Source organism: Biomphalaria glabrata, chromosome 16 (assembly GCF_947242115.1).
Source record: "Biomphalaria glabrata chromosome 16, xgBioGlab47.1, whole genome shotgun sequence".
Lineage (NCBI taxonomy): Eukaryota > Metazoa > Mollusca > Gastropoda > Planorbidae > Biomphalaria > Biomphalaria glabrata.
The window spans coordinates 17,538,144-17,562,017 of NC_074726.1; the positions used below are offsets into that span (position 1 = coordinate 17,538,144).

At 37.2% G+C, this 23,874-nt stretch overlaps 1 protein-coding gene and 1 long non-coding RNA gene across 7 annotated transcripts in view; one reads left to right on the plus strand and one right to left on the minus strand.

The window, feature by feature from the left end:
• The window catches only part of LOC106073966 (NEDD8-conjugating enzyme UBE2F-like), a 60,739-nt gene extending 47,029 nt beyond the window's left edge, over positions 1 to 13,710 (plus strand). For all 6 annotated transcript variants that reach the window (XM_013234664.2, XM_056013786.1, XM_013234665.2 and 3 more), the window contains 3 exons: positions 2,541 to 2,599; positions 11,270 to 11,332; positions 11,600 to 13,710. In XM_013234664.2, coding sequence (XP_013090118.1) covers positions 2,541 to 2,599; positions 11,270 to 11,332; positions 11,600 to 11,653 — 176 coding nt within the window. In that variant the 3' untranslated portion in view covers positions 11,654 to 13,710. The remainder of the gene's footprint in view (positions 1 to 2,540; positions 2,600 to 11,269; positions 11,333 to 11,599) is intronic.
• LOC129923336 (uncharacterized) lies at positions 8,571 to 14,571 on the minus strand. The gene is made up of 3 exons (XR_008775286.1): positions 14,299 to 14,571; positions 10,373 to 10,447; positions 8,571 to 8,911 (listed from the first exon to the last, which is right to left on the minus strand). It is a non-coding gene; the product is annotated as an uncharacterized LOC129923336 (long non-coding RNA).
• Positions 14,572 to 23,874: the final 9,303 nt, after the last annotated feature.

A 23,874-nucleotide genomic window follows, 5' to 3' on the forward strand; every position in this document is an offset into this window, starting at 1 on the left:
GCAACCCCCCCCCCTTTTTTTCATTCTTATATGTATATTTATGTAAATAAATATTCTTTTATTGTTAACTTTTGTATCTATCTTTCATTGCTTTGTCTCGTTGCGTGTCTGCTCCCGATTCATATGCTGATAGGTTGGTGTGTGATAGCTTTAAAAATAATCATCCCCTAGACATAAAACGCGCCAAACACACATCACATTTCCCCACCTGTCACAAGAACCCATCCAAAATTTAACCCCACCCATTGACCAAATCTCTAAAATAGAAACCCCTCAGAATCCTCCTTGGCTAATGAATAAACCCAAATTAAATTTATCCCTCCTTAATTTCAAAAAAACAAAATACAGACCCAAGCATACTACAAGCCCACTTTAGGGAACTGCAGGAGAGCTACGGAGATTGTGGCACCATCTACACAGACGAATCTAAAAATGGATGGAAAGGTCGCCTGCTCCTTTCGGAACAAAACAATCTCCCTCAGACTTCCCGATGGCTGCTCCATCTTTACGGCCGAATTGCATCCAATATACTTGCGCTTATGGCCGTTAAAGCATCAGAAAGGAGGAAATTTATTATCTGCTCCGACTCCAAAACTGCATTGCAAGCTTTGGGGCGGATGAAGACTGACATCCCATTGGTACATAAGAGCCTGAAGCTGTTGGACCAAATAACAGCCGACCATAGGGATGTCACGTTCATCTGGGTCCCCTCCCATGTTGGCATTGAGGGAAACAAAGCCGCAGACAGAGAAGCAAAGAGAGCCCTAGATCATGCTGTGTCAGGAACCCAAATTCCCTGCTCGGACCTGAGACAAAGTATTGCCTCTGCCACCTATCGAGAGTGGCAGGATCCGTGGGAGGCTGAGACCCACAACAAACTTAGACAGGTTGTGGCGGATGTCAGGTGGCGGCCCACATCTAAGGGTCTGACAAGGCGTGGTAGAACGACCATGTCCAGACTTAGGATCGGCCCAACCTACATCACGCACTCTTTTTTGCTGAAGAGAGATGAGACCCCACTTTGTGAGTACTGTGACTCTCGCCTCACCGTGGAACATATCCTCGTTGATTGCCCCAGATACCAGGATGTCGGGGAGAAATATTTTAGAGCCACTAACTTAAAAACACTTTGATAATGTCGACCCTGGGAAGGTACTGGGCTTTATCCGGGAAGTGGGATTGTAGACGAAGATCTGATTTATGAATTTATGAACATGTACTATTTCCATTAGATTTTTACCAAATAATTAAATTTTTACTACCTTTACTATTTTAACTGTGAATAGACCTTGATTTTAATGACTGTATAGAATTTGGCCCTTGTTGTGTAGAGAGAGTAGTCCTTAAGGGACTGCAAGCACGACATGGCCTAAATTGTGCCGATGTGCCTAAAATTAAAATCACAAAACAATCTCCCGTAGACTCCCTGATAGATCCTCCATCTTTACGGCCGAATTACAAGCAATATCGCTTGACCGTCAAAGCATCTGAAAGGAGACAATTTATCATAAGCTCCGACTCGAAATCTGCACTGCAAGCTTTGGGCGGATGAAGACTGACATTCCATTGGTACATAAGAGCCTAAAGCTTTTGGACCAAATAACACCTGACTATAGGGATGTCACCTTCATCTGGATTAACTCCCATGTGGGCATAGAGGGGAAACGAAACTGCAGACAGAGAAGCAAAGAGAGCCCTAAATCAAGCGGTGTCAGGAACCCAAATTCCCTGTTTGGACCTGAGACAAAGTATTGCCTCTGCCACCTATCGAGAGTGGCAGGATCGGTGGGAGGCTGAGACCCACAACAAACTTAGACAGGTTGTGGCGGATGTCAGGTGGCGGCCCACATCTAAGGGTCTGACAAGGCGTGGTAGAACGACCATGTCCAGACTTAGGATTGGCCACACCTACATTACGCACATCTTTGTGCTGAAGAGAGAGGAGCGCCCACTTTGTGAGTACTGTGACTCTCATCTCACTGTGGAACATATCCTCATGATTGCCCCAGATACTAGGATATAGGGGAAATTTTTTTTAGAGCGCACAACTTAAAAACACTTCGATAGTGTCGACCCTGGGAAGGTATTGGGCTTTGTCCGAGAGTTGGGGTTGTCTACAAAGATTTGATTTGTGAAATTGTGAACATATAATATTTACAAAAGATTTTTACTAAATTATTAAATTTTTAAAATTTTACTATTTTAACTGTGAATAGACCTTGCTTTTAATGATTTAACTGTATGGAATTTAACTCTCGTGATATGAAGGGAGACTAATCCCTGAAGGATTACGGGCACGACATGGCCTAAATTGTGCCGATGTGCCAAAAACTCAAAACTCAACTTACATCTTCACATCTGGCACTCAAATACAAATGATTGTTACAATAAGACATCATTTTAATGTTATTATGTACCTTCATAATTAATTCAATGCAATACAGTAGCAACACTTTTGTTTTTTTCTTTAATTTTTCAAATACTATAATTATAATAATATTACACTGTAATTGTAACCTTTAAGTACTTCCTTATTATAGGCTGGGCACCCACAAGAAAGCTGAAAGATGTAATTTGGGGTCTCAATTCATTATTTACAGTAAGTTGTAGTTTTGGTCTATTTTTTTGTTTGCTTTTTTTTTTTTTTTTGTAATAAAAAATAACTCTACATATCACTGCTCGTAGATCAAATATGTATTATGATACAGTTTTCTACCTCACGATTATATTTTCTACCTCAAAAATTATATGACGATCCGTCCTTTGAGCAAAAATAATCTACCCCAATAAATTACGCAGAAATTAATTACTTTATTTTTACCATATTGAAATTAATTACATTATTTTTACCATATTAAGTGCAGTGAAAAGGCTATTTTCGAATTTTCCCCACCTGTCCTTCTTTTATCACATTCACTTTCCTAAGCCCCCCCCCACCACCTTTCTGTCTGACCTTGTTGACGTTCTCGATAGCGCAAGACGATCTGAGCTCCTTTCATCCCCTTACCCTTTGTCTAGACCCTAAGCTCACGTCATGCTTCACCTCTGACCAGGTGTTCTTAAGAACTTATTGGTGAATAAGTGAGAGGGGCTAATCTTGATAGGGTGTCAGTGGTCTATCTTAACCTATAACATGACATCACATCCTTTCCGGTCCAATCCATATTTCCGCCCTATCAGCATATAAGTTTTAAACCTTTTCAGTCAGTAGCAGTCGCTCCATTTTCTTAAGAATGTTGATGGGCGTTCATTTACAGATTCTATTCATTGTGCTCACTTATTCTTATTCTTGGATTTATTTCATTTATATTTAAACGTGCATTATGTTTATTTCTCACAGTCGTAAGTACGAAGCTTAATTATTTTATGTGTACATATTGTTGTAAACTTGTTCCCCCCCCCCTTCCCGACTGACTATTTTTTCCACGTGAGAACTTTTTGAGTTTTGTTTATGCTTGGAGGCGAAACTGACCTGACCAAATGTGTTGATGTGTGGAAGTAACTGGAGTGATGATCGCTGATTTTTCGAGGGAGGATTGTTTTTCTTGAATTGGTATTTGTGAATAGGGATCTGTATATTTTATTGGGAGAACTGTGAAATTATTTCTATTACATGGAATATTGACTGTTCATAGTGGATTGTGCTTCTGCAATCAGAAGTATATCGGCGACCTGACAATCGGTGAGTTAATTTTCTTTAGTCTACTCCAAAGTCTGGTGTCAGAAGTGGAATCCCGCCTACTCTACTTACAATGTCTACTTCTAAACGCCTTCTCGGGAGGCCAGATTAATGAAATTCGAAAGGAGTTAAAAAGGCGAGACATCGTAGCGTCTGGAAACAAAGAAGCCCTTGTTAGCCGTCTGAGAGAGGCCCTGAAAGAAGATGGGTTCGACCCGGAGACTCACTAGTTCGAAGTGAAGACTGATCTCGGCGGAATATTGAGTGAAATGAAAAAAGAGCTTCTAGGGTCAATGCAAACAATTGCGACTAGCCAGAAAACAGATATGGAGGAATTCAGAAGTAAGCTAAGGGATAAAATCGCTGCAGTGAAGTCGGAGCTTACAGTGCAGATAGAGCAAAAGATTTAAGTCCTTAGCGACGAGGTCCAGGCAGTCAGAGTCGAGCTGGGCAAGGTTAAAGGCACAAAAGTAAATTCTTATCTTATCTTATATAATACAGACGTTACTTCAAAAAAGAAGATGATTACGTCCTACGCGTCATGCATTTAGTCATGCATATTAACCAATGACTTAAATTCTGCCAAGTCACTGGTTTTCCTGGCTAGCTCAGGCAACCCATTCCATGCTCTAATAGCACTAGGGAAGAAGGAGTATTTGTAAAAATTTGTCCTAGCATATGGGACGAGGAATGCGCCTTTATCTTTGTGTCTTTCAGAGTATTTTATTAAATTTTGTTTTTGTATTTGAAGATTATGGTTTAGTGTTTTATGTATGATTGCTACTTTACTTTTGAGCCTTCCGTCCTGAAGGCTTTCTAAATTTAGTGATTTTACTAAAGGTGTTACTCTAGTCAAATGTGAATATTCGTTTGTTATGAATCTCACTGCTCTATTTTGTGTCTGTTCCAGTTTCTTAATGTTTTCTTGAGTTGAGTGGTCCCAAACGGAGGATGCATATACTATTATTGGCCTAACCAAGGTTAAATAACATTTTAGTTTTATGTTCTTATTTGATTTATAGAAATTTCTTTTAATAAATCCTAATGCTTTGTTTGATTTTTTTGTAGTTTCATCAATATGTGGATTCCATGACAGTTTTTCATTTATTATAACACCTAGGTTTTTGCGTTTTTAGTCTGTGTTACTGGTTTGCCATGAATAAGATAAGTGGAATTAATTTGTTTTAGTTTTTTTGTTACTCTTAACAACTGACATTTTTCTGGGTGGAAAGACATGCTCCAATTTGATTCCCATTTCTGTAATTCATCTAATTCTCTTTGTAAAATATATGTGTCTTGTGTTGTTTTTATTGTTCTGTATATTATGCAATCGTCTGCAAATAATCTGACTTTTGTTCCTGAAGTAATGCAATTTGGTAAATCATTTATGTAAATTAAAAATAGTAGTGCACCCAAGACTGTTCCTTGAGGTACACCTGAGTTTACTGTTATCGGTGTTGATTTAGAGCCATTTATTATTACAGTTTGTTCTCTCCCTATCAGAAAATCTTTAATCCACTGATGCAGGGTGGAATCAAGCATCAGAGAAAAGTAACAATCTTGCTTAACTTTCCCAACAATCAATTCCCTAACTTTATTGCGAATCAAGTTAATAAATTCATTTTGAATTTCTGGTGACAAATACGTCTTCCCATATTCGATTCTATGTAAGTGGTGTTTCGTAACTTCACCAAATTCTGCAAGAAATTTCAAATATGTTAGGAAGTTTCCAGGATTGAGTAAATTTAGTTTTCGTTGTGACCACGTAAGCTTGAGTTTGTCTTTGTAAGTACTTAATAGTTGCTGCTATCCAGGCTGGATATATCCGGAGTCGTTGTACTTTAATTACAGCTTCTTCCGCTTCTGGAGAAAGTGATTTTGGAAGACCATCACTTGACTCATCATCACTTCTTTCAGATGTTTTCTTTGACTTTGGTAAAAGGTATTCCCCTGGAGTCTCTTTAGCACTACTTCTCTCATCAAGAGACATTTTCACTTCTTCGGCTGCAGTATCTTTGTATGAATCATCCGAATAGTGATACTTTTCTTCGACACTTTCATGGTATCCTTTGTTTTCAGTGCTCTTATCAGGTTTCTTCTTAAATGATAAGGATGATGAAATAAACTACCCTATATACCAAGTTACGTCATGAGAGTAACACTGCACTAGTCAGGAATCCTTGAAATTGAGAGTAACCCCTCACGGAAAGAGTTAATACTCTGTGTGCAATATATATATGTAGTTCGTCCATCGTGGTTCGATGGTGACCACTTTGTCATCCAGGGAGGCTGAGGGCTTTGCACTGGTGTTCTGTGCCTCCTCATGTGGCTGGTGAGACCTATGTATATATATAGTTCGTCCATCGTGGTTCGATGATGACCACTTCATCCAGGGGGCTGAGGGCTTTGCACTGGGGTTTTATGCCTCCTCATGTGGCTGGTGAGACCTATGTGAGCCCGAAATGTTCGGCCGCACACTGGGCAGGTTATTCCAGCTGGAGCTAGTGTCGTTTGCCTTGCTTTTCTTTTCTGGCGTTTTTCTTCTGCCAGCGTTGTTCTTTTTTTCCTCAGCAACCTGTGCGCCAATTTTCACAGCGCGACGCCATGATGCTCTGTCATGTGCCTCTGTCTCCCAAGTTCCTGGGTCTATGCTGAACGCCTTCAGAGAAGCTTTGAGGGTGTCCCTGAAGCGCTTTCTTTGACCACCTTGCGAACGCTTTCCTTCGCTTAGTTGGCCATACAAGAGTCGTTTAGGGATGCGGTGGTCTTCCATTCTGCAGACCTGTCCTGCCCATGGTAGATGGGACTGCATCAGGATTGTATGGACTTAAAGGACTTCAGTCTCAGGTATTTTGTCTTGTCATTTGACGTTCAGTATTTTTTAGACATGTCATGTGTAAGTGATTCAGTTTCTTTGCATGTTTTCTGTACACTGTCCACGTTTTTGAGCCATAGAACAATGTAGGGAGGATGATGGCTCGATAGATCCCTAGCTTTGTATTTGTGGTGATATCACGTCTGTTCCAGACATTTTTAGCCGGTCTGCCATATGATGCACTGGCTTTGGCGATACTTATATAACAACGTGAAAAGCAAGATTACTACATGACAGTGACGTAATATTTACTTAAAAACAAATTTCGGACACTCATTTGGGGGCCCAGGGGGATCTTCGAATTCTCCTCCCCCACCCTAGCTACGCCACTGTATATTCTATTTCTTTATTTCGGTTGATAGTCTTGAATTATCTAAGGCATTGACACTGCGTTTTAAAATAAACGATGAATTATTTTCTCTTGTCCAATTTGTTTAGAGAAGAATTGCGCCCCCTTGAATGGGCACCTACTTTCCATGTATGTCAACAATTACGTCATGGTCGCTGACCACTATCCGTTCTTTATTTTTTTTTATCTCCCGTGCTGTATAATTGTCACTCACATTGTACATATGGCTGGAAGCACTAGCTCTCGATCGCTCCTCATGGCGTGAAGCTGTGAGTTTCGGAGTCTCGAGATTCGAAGCAAGAAGAGTGGCCAGGGTGAAAGAGCGCCGAACCAACAGAAAGCTAAGAGAAGAAGCAGGCCTATCTGCAACTGATTAAACTTACGTATGCGGCCAGGTTTTTAAAGCGAGGATTGGACTTTGCAATCATATTCGAGTGCATAAGATTTGAGAAATGTGCTCATCTTCGATCACGAAGGAGGGGATATATAGACATACTTGGTATGATATTATTGACCAGCATTATTTGTATTTGACCGTGTGTGATTCTCTGATTGACGGCAATGAACACGATGTCATTTTGTGTAATGAATATTCAAAGCTTAGTGTTTTATTTCAGCCTGATTGTGGCCACAAACATCATCTCATTTCAGTTTTTCCTGTTTGTGATCCTTACGCATTCCTGTTTTTCCTATTAGTGGATCTGAATTCCTGTTACTGTTACACTTCCTGTTTCTCATTATTACGACTTTCAGAATTCGTGTTACAGTTTATGAATTTCTGTTAGTCCCACCATCTCTTGCATTGATTGACAGCTAAACCTGGGACTATATACTAGATTGCGAAGGAACCCATCCATAACTCCCTACATCAGCGAACCTTGATCACTAAGTTTTTTATCTGAAGTAAATTCTCGTCCACGCAGCCTGACTATTCATCGTTAATTTACCCAGCACCGCTGTGTCCCTCACAATTCGATGATGTACTGGACCATTTTAATTTCAAATGGAGTTTTCAGCTGTAGCTAGCACATCCCAACACTGATACGCACGCTAAAGGACATTATGTGTAGACAGATTACTTTAGGATTTATCATTATTCTCCTCGCCATTGTTATCCCATCCCTTTTTACCTTTTATTGCATTAAATATATTTTATTTTAAACTAAAGAAATCCTTTTTATTTATTGTGCGCTACCTGTGTGTTCTGTTTTCCCAACCTGTAATGCACCCTGGTCGTTAGAAACCCTTTGAGCTAACGAAAGCAAAACAAAATACTTTAATAATTAATTATCATAGTGGCACATGGCACTTACTTTAATAAAACTTTATGTATAATTATGACTTCTTGTTGCTAAATGAGACCACAAGCGGATCCAGAACTTCTGAAAGGAGGGGGGGGGGGGGGGGCTTTTTTTTTTTAAACCTTAACCCTAATGCCTGGTAAACCCTAACCCTGTGTAGAAACGCATGCACACACACACAGCCACGGGAAATGCAGCATTCCTCATTAATCTTCAGACTTGAAGACAAGCCTTATTACTAGTGACAAGCGTGGTTGTTTTGTGGCCGTTTTATGGAGTCTTAGGAGATTTTATATTTAGCCAACACTTGCAGAATTGCAACTCTAACAGGCACAGAGCTAAGATTCAGGCAACCAATACAGTAAATATAGTTATTTACAAAGTTTTATTGTACAAAATTCAACTGGGTTAGTATTTTACAGAGGGTTGACAAATGAATATGAGCTGGTATGGACATTTATCATCATAAGATGTTAAAGCCAAGTGGTCTGAGTATCATTAGGCCCTGTGCTTATCTTCAGAGTCAGGTGCTGCTGCTATGGCTGGTGCTGTAGCTGTAGCTGTCTGCTGGTGGGCTGGCGAAATGAGTCCAACTGTGTGTAGAGGCAGGGATCAGCTGGGGCGGATGTCAGGTGGTGGCCCACATCTAAGGGTCTGACAAGGCGTGGAAGCACGACGATGTCCAGACTTAGGATTGGCCACACCTACTGTTGATGGAATGTTATAGGTCAGGAAGAGTTGTGCCCATGCACAGGGGAAACTACTCCAGTAATCAAGATGGCTAATTAAACTTGTTTGTGTTTACCTGAGAGTGTTGTTATTTCAAGTGTATTTATATTTAAGTGTCCATCGTAACATGGTGGCAGCGGTGTACGCATCTAATAAAGGTAAACGATAACCTAGCGAAACTTGGAGGAAAATATAAGAAATCAGTAGCTAAAATGGCAACTGCTAACAGATATTTCCCAGTACCGCAACCGCTATTGCAAACAGGCAATATGGCGGCCAATTGGAAAAGATTCAGAAGAGACTGGGATAACTATGAAAAGGCCACGAAACTCACAACAGAGACAGAAGATATACGTGTAGCAACACTAATGACCATAATTGGCAGTGAGGCAGCAGACGTGTCTGATTCATTTGGAAAAGGGCAGGAGACAAAAATAAATGAAATTTTAAAGAGTTTTGAAGAGTTCTATGTTGGGAGAACCAACGAAACATTATGAGAGATGTCTTCAATACGAGAAGACAAGAAGAGGACGAGAACATTGACTCGTACATAACTGCCCTGAAGAAACTGGCAAGCAGCTGCAATTTTGATAAACTAAAAGAGAGTCTAATTAGGGACCGAATTATCTTAGGGGTTAGAAGTGAACAATTGAAGACGAAACTGTTGCAAGACGATAAACTAACCCTACAGAAATGCATAGACGTGTGTAGGATATATGAAAGATCACAAAGACAAATGAAGGATATCAGAAAAGGAAGAAACGAACTTTTGGACAAAACATCTAAGTCAGGCCCAAAATACAGAAAGGAATATCAACAGAGTGACAAAGGGCCAAGACAAAGGAAAACATGTAAATTTTGCAGTGTATTTATATTTAAGTGTCCATCGTAACACCTACATCACGCACTCCTTTGTGCTGAAGAGAGAGGAGCCCCTACTTTGTGTGTACTGTGACTCTAGTCTCACCGTGGAACATATTCTCATTGATTACCCCAAATACCAGGATATTAGGTGGAGGTTTTTTTTAGAGTGCACAACTTAAGGACACTATTCGATAGTGTCGACCCCGGGAGGTGGGGTTGTCTACGAAGATTTGATTTGTGAAATTGTGAACATATAATATTTACAAAAGATTTTTACAAAATTATTAAATTTTCACTACCTTTAATATTTTAAGTTAAATAAAATTTAGCTCTTGTGGTATGAAGGGAGAGTAACCTTTTAGGGATTACGGGCACGACATGGCTTAAACTGTGCCGATGTGCCAAAAAACTTGCATATCATATATATAGTTCTCTCTTTTTATATTAATTTAAAATAAACAATTCTACTTGGAAGATCTAATTGTGTGAGTGTAAGTGTGTGTTAAAAATTTCGATATCAATTTTGGGGGAAAATTGGTCTCTTATAAATACTTATTCTGCTGTAGATTTCTTACCATGGGTATTACCTTGACATTAAAATAAAACTGTTGCCATATTTAACTTTTCTATTTTAACAGTCATGCTTTTGTCTGAAAAAGAAAGAGGGCGGTAGAGTGAAAACGATTAATCATGTGCTCTCACCATTTTATATTTATTGTTAATAATTGCATTTGACATTAGATTATAAGAAGTGAGGCGACAAAATTTTAAATATATTATATAGATATATTTGTTCACAAACATAGATTCCTGCTTAACAATTGGACCACTTCCCCCTCCTCATGCTCAAAGGATTTTGGCAGAGGGCGGGAAATGTAATTGTCCCTCCTGATCGGCAAAACATACTTTAAAGGGGCAACATAATATATAAAGATTGGTTAAAATATCAAGCTTACATTATATAGATATGTAATGTCGTTAACAAACCTTCATTTCTTCAAGCGTCATTGAAGGGTTAGGGTTGAGGGGCGCTGGGATAGATGCAATTTACCCTTCCCCCCCCCCCCATCTTATCATATCGACCAACATACTTGATGTGGGGGGTGACATAATCTAAAAACTTGTTAAAATATAAATAATTAGTATATATTATGTGGGATTTTTCTACTAAAATTACACACACATACACTTCTAATGGGGAGGGCGATCGTCCCTACTGCTCCTTCCAGGCTGGATCGCCAGTGAACGAGACATAATTAGTCATTGGGTTCAGGTAAAATGAATTTATATTATTCATTTTCAAATTTAATCAACATTCTTCCCATTTTTGAAAACGTGTAATTTAAAATTAAAGTATTAAAATTTGAATGAATTATTTACTTAGATTTGGGGCCACCTCATTGAGCACAAGATTGTTTTTTTTTTTATAAGCAGTATAGTTGGCACTAAACTTTTTTTTTCTATCATGTTAGGATTTATTAAATTTTGATGATCCGCTGAATGTAGAAGCTGCAGAACATTATGCAAAAGATAAAGTAAGTCATTTTACTACAATTTAATTGAGATACCGGTACTCAAAATAAAATATGAATAGAATTCGCACATGTAACATGTATAATTTTTGTTAAAAACTTTTTTTTTTTTACCAATTTTCATTTACAAGTTCTTCTTTTCTTTACAAATGTATATGTCACTATGATATCTATTTACGTCAATTAGAAATTGTTCTTAACATTATATTGTTGTTGTTGTTTTTTATTTAATTTTTATATTTTTTTTGGTTACTTCCTTTTTTTTCTCAGGAATCATTCAAAATCAAAGTCAGAGAATTTGTTCAGCTACATGCAAAAAGATGATCATCTTATTATAAGAATATAGGCCTCTATTTAAATAATAGATTTTTTAAAGAGTTATGATAAAAGCATATGATATTGAGTGTTTTAAGCAGGTCTGTTGTTTTTTTTTCAGTGAAAAAGATGATGTTAAAATAGAAACAAAAAGTTAATTTTATTATTCATTTTAATGAAAGAAGATTTTAATTTGTACAGGAAATCACATGTCCATTCTGAAATAAATAAAGTAAAACAATGTGTAGCTTTTGTAAGTAATTTAAATTTCATTGTGCACATTAGATTCCCTTTTAATTAAACCAAAATTTATAGAAACAATATTTAAAATTTTTTTTTTCATTTTAAAAAGTAGACATAGTTGGTTGAATGTGTTAGTTTACAATACACTAGATAACACAACACTGTAAAGCCAGGTTCAACAAGTTCATATGTATACCTATATGGCTCCCTCTGTCTCGAAAGATGATGGATTTGCCCCCAGCGGAATCACTGGCTTTGGTTTCTTCTGTAGTCCAGGCTGATTATAATGTAACTAAATAAGCCGATTCTGGAGTAGCAAAGTTTAAAACAGTTCATGCATGTGTATGCACCTGTTTTACAGCTATTTAAATGGCAACTTTCTTATCCCCTAGTCTTAGGCCGCTTCATTCCGTTCGCTCTCGGCGAGGTTCATACCAGTAAATACAGTCTGTCTCCATGCTGTCAAATTTCCTCACACATACGTTTATTGATCCCTGTAGTCCTCAGACCTAGCTTGCAGATTTCTCTGTAGGTTAATCTTGGGTCTGTCTCTCTCCGCAAGATCAGCATAGAGCAGGGGTTCTCAACCTATTGAGCTCGACGATCCCCTTACTATGCTAGACCCTCCCCCCCAACTTTAATAGAAGCCCATTTCCTTATGCTTATGAACGGAAATATTTTAATGTTATAAACTCGTATAATCATTATGTGAATATTTGCTATGCATTGACAAAGCTTTAGGTTAAATCACGAAACAATGTTATTACATTATGTCTCATATATATTTTTGATCATAATTAAATGTGAAAAATTGAAATTTTATCTTTATTGCTTGCATTTATTTACTTTTCTATTTCTTTTTCACCATATATACTCTACTTTGCATACTTTAATTTTAAAAAAGATATAAAATTTTTGTTTTTAAAATTTAAAATGCATGACACGGATAGTGGTCGGGATTACTATACAGTCTGTACAAACAAAACAGCATTAGTGCGAAGTATGAGCTTGTTTCTGTTAGGCATTGTCGGAAAATCTTTGCAAGATCACAAAGATCTTCTGCATTCATCTTGTATTTAGACTTGAAAATTAACAAGATGGAAAACCATGTTTCACAAAAATATATGAAAGAAGGTGGCGCGACACGGACAAATCGGGATATGACTGCAAACACTAATCCAGATTTGTGTAAATGACATTGAAGATAAATCATTAATCGATTCATCGCTATTAATGAGTTCAGTAAGTTCTTTTTGTGATGTCTTCGGAACATCAAGGGTTACTATAAATGGACTCCTTTCAAGTGCAAACGTTTGGAGAACCGGATTTGGACTTGATACGGCCCTGAGCCTTGTAAAAAGACAATACTTTTCCTTTGCTCTTTCTTAAATATAATTGGGGGGGGGGGTCTATAGGCTAATCCAGAGCTGACGAAATGTTTGATGATATATTATTAATTTTCTTTTACAGAAATTGGTTATCATTTATCCCTTTATCATTTCCCTCACAAAGAGTAGATAAGATTTGCTGCATGTAAATATTAATTTCTTCCAGTTTTGTTTACTAATCTTAAGTTTCATTTAGTAGGGTCGGATTAAAAACCAACTCTAGGCATGTTGCGTGTGTGTTACGTGCGCATCTTAGTGTAAATGTGGAATGGTGCGAATGCGTGTTGAAAGGGAGGGAAGATGGAATCCGAAAAATGAAGGAATGTAATCAAAGTTATTGTTGACACATTGTTGATTGTGACTAAGGATTAAAGTCATTATAATCTACCATATGTTATGTTATCATTAAAAGTCTCATCATATAAGAAGACGTAACAGTGTGTCTTTGTTTCTTATATTGATCGGGTGATCAGCACTTACGGATCCAGGGGGGGTGGGGCGATAGGGCTGACCCCCACCCCACTTGAGGGGTCGGACGAATTCTATTATAGATCACACAATTTATATACGAATTCTTTACTTGTGTTAATATTCAGTAGCGGCCTTAGGGGGTGGCAGGTAGGGCAACCGCGCCCGAAAGGATCCACGCCATAGGAGATTCCCTTGTCACCGTCAGGTTTGAAAACCAGACCACTTCTCATAAACTAAGATTTGTTGCTAGTATTTTCGAAGCCTTTCCTGGCATCTATCACTGGTGGATCCAGGGGTAAAGGCGGTAGGAGGCGATCGCCCGAGCGGACGAATTTTAATAGAGAAATCGCATAATTTATATACGAATCCTATACTTATATTAATAATATATACTAATTATTTATATTTTTTACCTTTTTAGGATTATATCGCCCCCTCCCTCTACTATGTTCCGCCCCCGACCCTTGACTTTCGAGTGGGGGGGCGATCAAATTTGTTTGCAGAAATCACAGTTTGTTAACATAATTAGTTACTTATCTATATTGTTATAACCTTTAAAGGAGGCAACTTAATGCCAAGGGAACAATGACAATACAGATTTAATAAAATACATCACAAAGCAAGGCGGATATCAACAACCATCCATCATCGCACTTCCTCTTCCTCCATTCATTTAGTCTCTTTATAGTGGGCTGGTGCGCAGCCATAGAGCCACTACAGAACATGGTTATTACATTGCCCCCTCCTTATGTCAAGGGTTGGGGTTCTTATGAGTTTAAAATCCCCCTCAAGGGGGTTTTGGGAAAAAAAAAAACGACAGTAACCAAATTCCCCCTCTTCTACAAAAAAAAAAAAAAAAAAAAACTCCATGAGCGTAACCAAGGGGATTTTGAGTTTAAAACCCCCTCCGAATTTTTTTTTCCCACAAAAACCCCTATTCATTATAAGACGTATAATACAACAGTCACCAGATTCTATGAGCGTAGCTTAAAAACCACCTCAAGCGGGCTTTAAGTTAAAAGGGCTATATGTTAAAATCCCCTACTGAGAGTTTTGAGTTTAAACCCCCTCCAGCGGGGTTTTAAGCTAAAAACCACCACTTCAAAATAAAATTAAAGCAAACTACACACACACAATTCTATAAGCGTAGCCGAAGAGGGTTAGTTTACCCTCCCCCCACCAGAATTTTAAGTTTAAAACCCCCTTTAAATGGTTTTGAGTCCCCCACCCCCTATAGATACTGATTAAAAATCCCCTCTTCATTATTATTCTAAAGCAAACTACCGTCACCCTACGAGCGTAACGAGTATGTTAGGGGGAGCGCCGTAAGCTCACTCAAGAGTTGTACGGTGCGAAACCTTGTCGCGAAGCAATTTTCTACATTTCTGAGCTTCAGAATCTCTTTCTCCTGGCGTCTACATTGCACTATTTTTCTCGTAATAGAAAGATTACAAGTCAAATATAATAAAATTAAGAATGTTTGGGAAATGATGATACTTAACTTTAAGAGACATTCGAAGTAGTAATTTTTAAAAGTTGCATTTTGGAAAATTGCATTTTTCCCACGGCTCTCATCCCTAGTGACGCCGCTGAATTTAATGTGTGGTTGAAATTAAGTCCGATATTAGAATATTAAAAGACGTATGAAGAATTCATCTGGATTGGAAAACTGGAAAACAAGGAGTTGGAAGGAAGTCGTTGCTATAAGAAAAACAATGGAAGAAGATATAGCACGGACTGTTTCTATAAAAGCAGTATATTTGACATTTTGTGACCATATTAACAACGAGTCTTTATTGAATAATGAATTTCCATGAGATAAAACCCATAATTGCAAGTACATCTGTCATGTTTAAAAGAGTCAGTATGGCTGTAAGCACCTTTATAATCTTATTTGACAACACACCTGACTTAGCACACATGGCACACCTAACATAGCACACACTGATCAGATTCAGAAGTTATACGATTTTAAGGGAGACAAAATAAAAAGTGGATGAGATCAACTTAATATCTTAAAATGTCTAGAAAAGGTTGAGCTTGAATTTATATTCAAAGATATGAAAAGGCAGCTTCAATGTCTGGAACCATGGAGGAGTACATGTGGGGGGTTTTACTAGAAGGACAAAGATACAAAAGAATAGGCCTATCTTTAAACTATTGACAATGTGGTGACTAATTAAACCTTTTCGGTAACAAAAGCATAACACGTTAGCGCAGTGTTATAAAAAAAAAAGGCTTCTAAGGAAAAAGCACTGTGATTCAGAAGAAAAATTTGTATTTGTGGTGATACCACTTTAAAGGAATGGGTTGTCAGGCAGGAAAACCAATGATTTAGCATATTTTAAGTCACAGATCAACATGCATGACTAGATTGACACGTGAAATGCGTATGGCCTAATTATTTTATTTTTTTGAAGAAACGTCTGTAATCTATAAGTAATACCAAAAATTTGAAAATTTGGCTGCTATTGTAGTGTTTATAGTTTTCAGACTACATACATGTAGATCTGTAAATAGAATACATTATGTAAGCCTACGAAAGCATACATTCAGTTTTCGATGCGTTATCAAACTTTATATATTTTGAATAGAATTAGGCTTACACCTATGATAAAATATAAGGGCGTAGCCGAGAGGGGAGGAATTCAAACCATCACTGGCCTCAGATCTCATTGTCTGAAAGGGAAACTTTACTTACTTCCCCAGTGCAGCCAACTTAAGCAAACTACAGTCACCAAATTTCATGAGCGTAGCTAAAAGTGGTTTTGTGGTTTCCCCCCCCCCCCCCTTCCAATACAAAAGTAAAGCATTTTACCATTTTCTACCAGTCGCTGGACTCCAGTGAATAGAAGATTTAGTTTTTGATTTTTTTTTAGCGGAAGAGTAGCAGGCTAATTGCACTGTAGATACCTCAGAATATGCATTTTTTAAAGCTTAAAATAACGGAAATAATGCTTGGATCCGGGGCTTCCACTGGAGAAGCTTACGGCGCTCCCCCAGACTTCCTAGCTATAGCTGTCCCTTGGCGGTGTGTACTACCTTTCACTAATTATAGGAAGAGAGTATTATAGAGTAGAAAAAACGTTTGAAAGAATGAAAGATAAGAATATAATGAGGATTAATTACATATACACAAACTAATATATATATATATATATATATATATATATAAATTGCGAAGGGGGTTTAACCCCCCCCCCCCACACACACACCGAAAATATATGACATGCCATTTGTGGGCCGGTTTATATGGTAATGCCCAGGCCGATTTTGATACCCAGTTCGCCCCTGATTGGCCTCTTTAGTCACACAAGAAGTTGCAAAGGGAAAAGATCGTCTCCGAGACGTAAAATGCCACAGAATTTAAATATGTATATATAAATGTGTGTGTGTATGTGTACGTAATTAATCTTTTTTACATTCTGACCCTTCATTCTTTCGGAAGTCGTTTATTGTACGCTACAATAGGTTCGTCCTGAAGTTACTAAAAATAACTGTAGACACTCCGCCTTTGCCAGCAAGGTACTAAGCGTATGATTTTGATAATGGTTAGTACATATGTATCAAGAGGGTGACTATTCTAGATTACTTTAATATGAACAACTATAATAGCAACACTCAACAAGTATAAACTTAAAATTTATTTGCAGCAGTGGCGTCACCCGGTGCGGTAAGGAAAAAAATAAAAAAAATGAACAAGTATTTTTTTTTGTTTCTTTATGTTGAGCAATTAAACTGTAAGCTAATTAATAAATTGGTTACTCCTGAAAAAATGTTTTTTGATTTCATTTTAAAATGTCGTTATCAAACGTTATTAAATAAATTAAAAATGTACAATTATAGAGATGAGAAACCTTGAGTTGAACATATTTTTACTAGTGATTATTTAAGGGCTCCTTACGGAAAAGGCCTTAAAAATTATACTAGTGTTTCTCAGCTTCCGAAAAGGGTAATCAATCTCTGAACAGGTTTACATCTCGCGAAACTTCGTCAAAAAAGCCTAGAATAGCAACAAAGGACAAAATTCAGTTTTGTAGATTTAAAAAAATAAGTTTGATAGCGTCCATCGGAATCACTCTGGAAAATAGCAAGATAATAAGTCGCAACAATTTGTCCAGATTCAGCAACATGTCTAAAGCACATCAAGCTGTTGTGTCAAAACAGACGGTAGAATTTTTCAACATCCAGACGTATTTGAGATTAGGGTGTATCTTATCCAAATTTCTCTTTTTTTTTTTGTAGCCATTGACTTCTCCAAAGTGTGACGCCAGGTTAGACGTGGACGGTCATGTCTTTTATGACCTCTTTTCGTGTTGCCTAATAATATGTCTCACTATCACGGTCACATTTGTTCTTCAAAATGCTTATGTAAAAGATGTACTGGATGTCACGGTGAAGGTGACCTTTGAAGATTAACCTTTAGTCTTGACTTGAATTGAAGAACTAATGATCGTGATTGCCTATGATCGTGATTGCAGAGGATGTAGAAATTGTCAGTTGATAAGATGATCTAAGTTTATTACTAATAAATTCACTGAAGAAACATTTCCTTTACAAATACAGAAACTTTTAATTTAAAACTTGGAACAGCTATTAACAATAATTACAATAGTAAACTGTAATTAATTGAAGAGGTTAATATATTTCTACTGGATTATATGATCTACACAATATTTAAGACTAAAATAATTTGTCTTATTTCTATAAATACCAAATCGAGACTGACTTGAATTTCTCAAATCTCTTCAGCCTTTAGCGTCATCACGTGACTATTATTTCTTTGCTACTTGGCTAACCAATATGACCAATCAGATTACAGCTTAACGTCATTCGACACAATATAGTTTGCATTTCTGACCAATTATAAATTCTCTATTAAAAAGACGATGCAAACTTGGGCTTTCCCGAGCTAGCTATTGTCTGCTGGCAAACCTTGAGATAAAAATAGACAATGCGTACGTGACACTTACAAATGTCAATCGACGTTCAGTCACCACTTTCTTTAGATTAGAAAATATTTCTCTATTGGTAACATTATGTCGGTAGGATTTGTAGGATCCTTCTCAGCCATCCTTGCTCAGCCTCTTTTCAACCTTCCACGTCTTGAAGCGTAGGCCTAGATGGCCGATGTAATGAGTAGATGGATTTTAATCCCCAGGCTAATTGATTTGTTTGTTCAGATAGGCCGTACTTATTGAAAGACGCCTCATGCTTTCCAATCTGACATGCAACACCAATATATACATCCAGTGGCGTCACTAGGGTCAGTGTCACCCGGTAAGGTTAGCTCAGGGTTTCACCCCCCCCCCCCGCTATCAAACTTATACACTTTTCCCAATAGAATTTCACTTTGTTGAACCATGCAGTAAGCTGATTAGCTATTTTCATAGATTTTGTGCAAAAATGTAAAATTAGTCAATTCTATTTAAAATCACATTGTTTATGACAATTATTCAATAGTTTTGCATATTTTACAATATATATTTATTAAAATCACCTAAACATGTTTCCTTCGTTAGACTTTAGACAGAAACGGTATAACATTTTGCTGTTATTCAAACTTTTACTACCACCCAAAAGGGAAAATGTAAGTTTGCCGCTACCTTAGTCATCTATTGGTCCCGGGCACCACGAATTTTTCAGCATTTCTGAGCTTTAGTTACTCATTTTCCATAAGTCTATCATGTACTATTTCTACTAGAAAGAAGTTTGCAGGTCAAATAAAATTCAAATAAGAAGAGGTGAAGTGTGTCTGAAGTGTGAGAGACATTTGAGGCAGTGATTCTCAAACTTTTACCGTTGGCACCTCCGCCCTCTAAACTTTTTTTTTTCAGAAATAGTGCTATGTACATAATTTTTGACTGTTTTGTATAACCGAAAAAGTTCTTTCTGGAGATAAGTATTAGAGAGGCATCAGATTCCCTTTCCATCCAGCAATGTGGTCTGTTGAAACACCGTTAGCTCCTCCAAGCGTTTTTTTTTATAGTTCTCAGCTTGTGTCGTCTTCAACGTATTTTTCTTCCCGTAGTAAGAAGAGCCCATGTCAATGTTAAATTATAAGAGTTTATAAATGCTAAAAATAAACTGAGAAAAGCAATATTTGAAGGGAAAAAACATACAAAGAAAAAATTGAGAATTTCTTTGCCAAGAACAACTCAAAACAATGCTGGGAGGGATTAAAGAAAATAACAGGCTGCGCCTCAAAACGAGAACAAATTTTAGTGGCTGATGATGAGAAATTCGCCAACGAACTAAATTATTTTTATTCTCGTTTTGACAAAGAAGATTTTGTTGATCTACACAAAGAACTTTTCAACACTCTGTCCAAAGGAAAACAAGAGCCCTATGTCAATTTTGTAACTGAGGATGAAGTGACGTTGTTATTTAAAAGAGTAGACGTAACAAAAGCTTCTGGACCAGACAAAATTAGTGGCAAGCTAATCAAGCTATGTGCGGAGCAAATTTCTTCTATCTTCTGTCATATCTTTAACCAGTCATTGCAAACGTGCATAATTCCAAACATCTGGAAAACTTCTAAGAAAACTGCCTAAGAAACCAAAAATAGATTGCTTAAATGATTTCCGCCCAGTAGCACTAACACCTATTGTTATGAAATGTTTTGAAAAATATATGCTTAAACAACTTATAGCAAAAGTCAATAACAGCCTAGACCCTCACCAATTTGTATACAAAGCAGCTAGAGGAACTGAGGATGCCATTCTATTGCTTTTGGACCAGCTTTCTAAGCATCTCGATATACCCAAAACATATGCACGAGTCCTCTTCGTAGATTTCTCCTCGGCTTTCAATACCATACAGCCACATCTAATGATAAACAAACTGAGTAACTTAAATGTAAGTTCTTACTTACAAGCATGGGTTCTAAACTTTTTAACCCAACGGCCCCAGTATGTTAAAGTCAACAACACCAAATCGTCAACTCGAGTACTATGTACGGGTGCTCCACAAGGTTGTGTACTTTCTCCTGTACTATACACTCTTTACACTAATGACATAAGAAGCATCTATGACTCAGTTAAACTCATTAAATTCGCTGATGATACTGCCATAGTCGGTCTTATTTCAGGAGACGAAACTAAGTATCGAAGCTCGATAGAAGAGTTTACAAACTGGTGCACCGACAACTTTCTAGAACTGAATGTAACAAAAACTAAAGAACTTATAATAGATTTTAGAAAGAAAAAACAAACTATAGGTGAACTGCTAATAAACACTACATCTATAGAACAAGTAAAGGCATATAAATATCTAGGCGTTATCATCAACAACAAGCTTTCATGGGAAGACCACCTTGGAACTCTGACAAAGAAAACAGCCCAGCGACTCTTTTTTCTATACAAACTCAACAGTTTTAAATTAAACAAGAAGATCCTTGAGACATTTTACGGCGCGACTGTACAAAATCTGCTAACATACGGAATAAGTTGTTGGCAAGGCAACGCCTCATCTAAACTGTTGCAACGTCTAGAAAACATCATTAAAAAAGCATCAAAAATTACACTCACAACATTACCACATTTAAAGGAACTTTTTGAACAAACGTGCCTAAGAAAAATCGAAAAAATTTTGGAAGACAACGCCACCCGCTCCATCAGAACTACGCCAGGTCGTCGCGAAGTGGGCGACTGCTGTCAATCAAAACAAGAACGGAGCGGTACAAAAACTCGTTCGTACCTCACTCGGTCAGACTCTATCACCGCCACTCATTGATCAGGGAACATGAAATGCACCAAGATACCTGTGTGTAGTCGCTGAATGAACTCTTTATGTTGTCTGTTGTATTTATGTATTTATTTGTGTTGTCTTTATATGAGAAACGAGTCCTTGTAATCACAACAAATTTCCGTAAGGATCAATAAAGCAGTCTTAGTCTTAGTCTATAATGAAGTGGGACGTTTTGATAAAGAAATATTTTCTTGGAATCTGAACTTATTTATTTACTGTAACACTTCGTTGAGTCGCCTGCCTTAGTTTTACAACACTATTATACGAGGGATGTTCAAGGTACACATAGCGTACGCATGTCTTAAAATCATCTTCATATTGTTGTAACCCTGCCTTGCACCAGTGCTTGAGGTGCGCACTAGCGCACTAGTGAACGTAAACAGGAAGAGACTAGAACGGAGAGAATAACAGTGCATCAGGGATTGTGAAGAGTCTGAATGTTTGGGAAACTAAGAAGAAGCCAACTTTTGATGGTGCCTGAAGGTTGTAGTAGGGACCTGGAGCGAAGCGGGGAAGGCTGTCGTTGGTCCACATTCGGGTTCTTCTTATCTTATATAATACAGACGTTACTTCAAAAAAGAAGATGATTACGTCCTACGCGTCATGCATTTAGTCATGCATATTAACCAATGACTTAAATTCTGCCAAGTCACTGGTTTTCCTGGCTAGCTCAGGCAACCCATTCCATGCTCTAATAGCACTAGGGAAGAAGGAGTATTTGTACAAATTTGTCCTAGCATATGGGACGAGGAATGTGCCTTTATCTTTGTGTCTTTCAGAGTATTTTATTAAATTTTGTTTTTGTATTTGAAGATTATGGTTCAGTGTTTTATGTATGATTGCTACTTTACTTTTGAGCCTTCTGTCCTGAAGGCTTTCTAAATTTAGTGATTTTACTAAAGGTGTTACTCTAGTCAAATGTGAATATTCGTTTGTTATGAATCTCACTGCTCTATTTTGTGTCTGTTCCAGTTTCTTAATGTTTTCTTGAGTTGAGGGGTCCCAAACGGAGGATGCATATTCTATTATTGGCCTAACCAAGGTTAAGTAACATTTTAGTTTTATGTTCTTATTTGATTTATAGAAATTTCTTTTAATAAATCCTAATGCTTTGTTTGATTTTTTTGTAGTTTCATCAATATGTGGATTCCATGACAGTTTTTCATTTATTATAACACCTAGGTATTTTGCGTTTTTAGTCTGTGATACTGGTTTGCCATGAATAAGATAAGTGGAATTAATTTGTTTTAGTTTTTTTGTTACTCTTAACAACTGACATTTTTCTGGGTGGAAAGACATGCTCCAATTTGATTCCCATTTCTGTAATTCATCTAATTCTCTTTGTAAAATATCTGTGTCTTGTGTTGTTTTTATTGTTCTATATATTATGCAATCGTCTGCAAATAATGACTTTTGTTCCTGAACTAATGCAATTTGGTAAATCATTTATGTAAATTAAAAATAGTAGTGGACCCAAGACTGTACCTTGAGGTACACCTGAGTTTACTGTTATCGGTGTTGATTTAGAGCCATTTATTATTACAGTTTGTTCTCTCCCTATCAGAAAGTCTTTAATCCACTGATGCAGTGGACCATTAATGCCGAAATATTTTAATTTTTTAAGCAAACTATGGTGGTGAACTTTATCAAAAGCCTTAGAAAAATCTAGTAAGATAGCATCTATTTGTTCACTATTATCTAAACCTTTTGAAAAATCATCAATTAGTCCTATTAGTTGTGTTTCACATGATCTATATTTCCTAAAGCTATGTTGGTATGGTGTGAGGACATTATGTTTGTCTAAGTGGTTTATGATGTTGCTACATATTATGTGTTCTAGGATTTTACATGTGATGCTGGTAAGTGATACTGGTCTGTAGTTCCCTGGGTCAGATTTTTCTCCTTTTTTAAATAGGGGGGTGACATTAGCTTCTTTCCAGTCCTTTGGTACTCTGCCCTGGTTAAGTGAAGCCTGAAAGAGTATTTTGAACACTGGGGCTAGCTCATTACTTAGTTCTTTGAGTAATCTAGCTGGAATACCATCAGGTCCAGAAGCTTTATTTGGTTTGGTGTTGGCTAATAGTTTTTGAATTCCATTTTCTTGTACTACTATATCTTCTATGTTGTCTACTTGGTTCAAATTCAGTAATATGTCTTTGTCTCCTGGGGCTGAGAATGCTGATGCAAAGTATTTGTTTAGAATGTTTGCTTTAGTTTCATTATCATTATGTATTATGTTATGTTCATCTTTTAATGGCGCTACGCCTGTTGTTTCCATTTTCTTAGACTTAATGTATGACCATAGGTTTTTGTTGTTATCTTTAGATATTACATTGTTTATGTATTCACTCTGCAGCTGTCTGCTTACTTTTTGGGTTA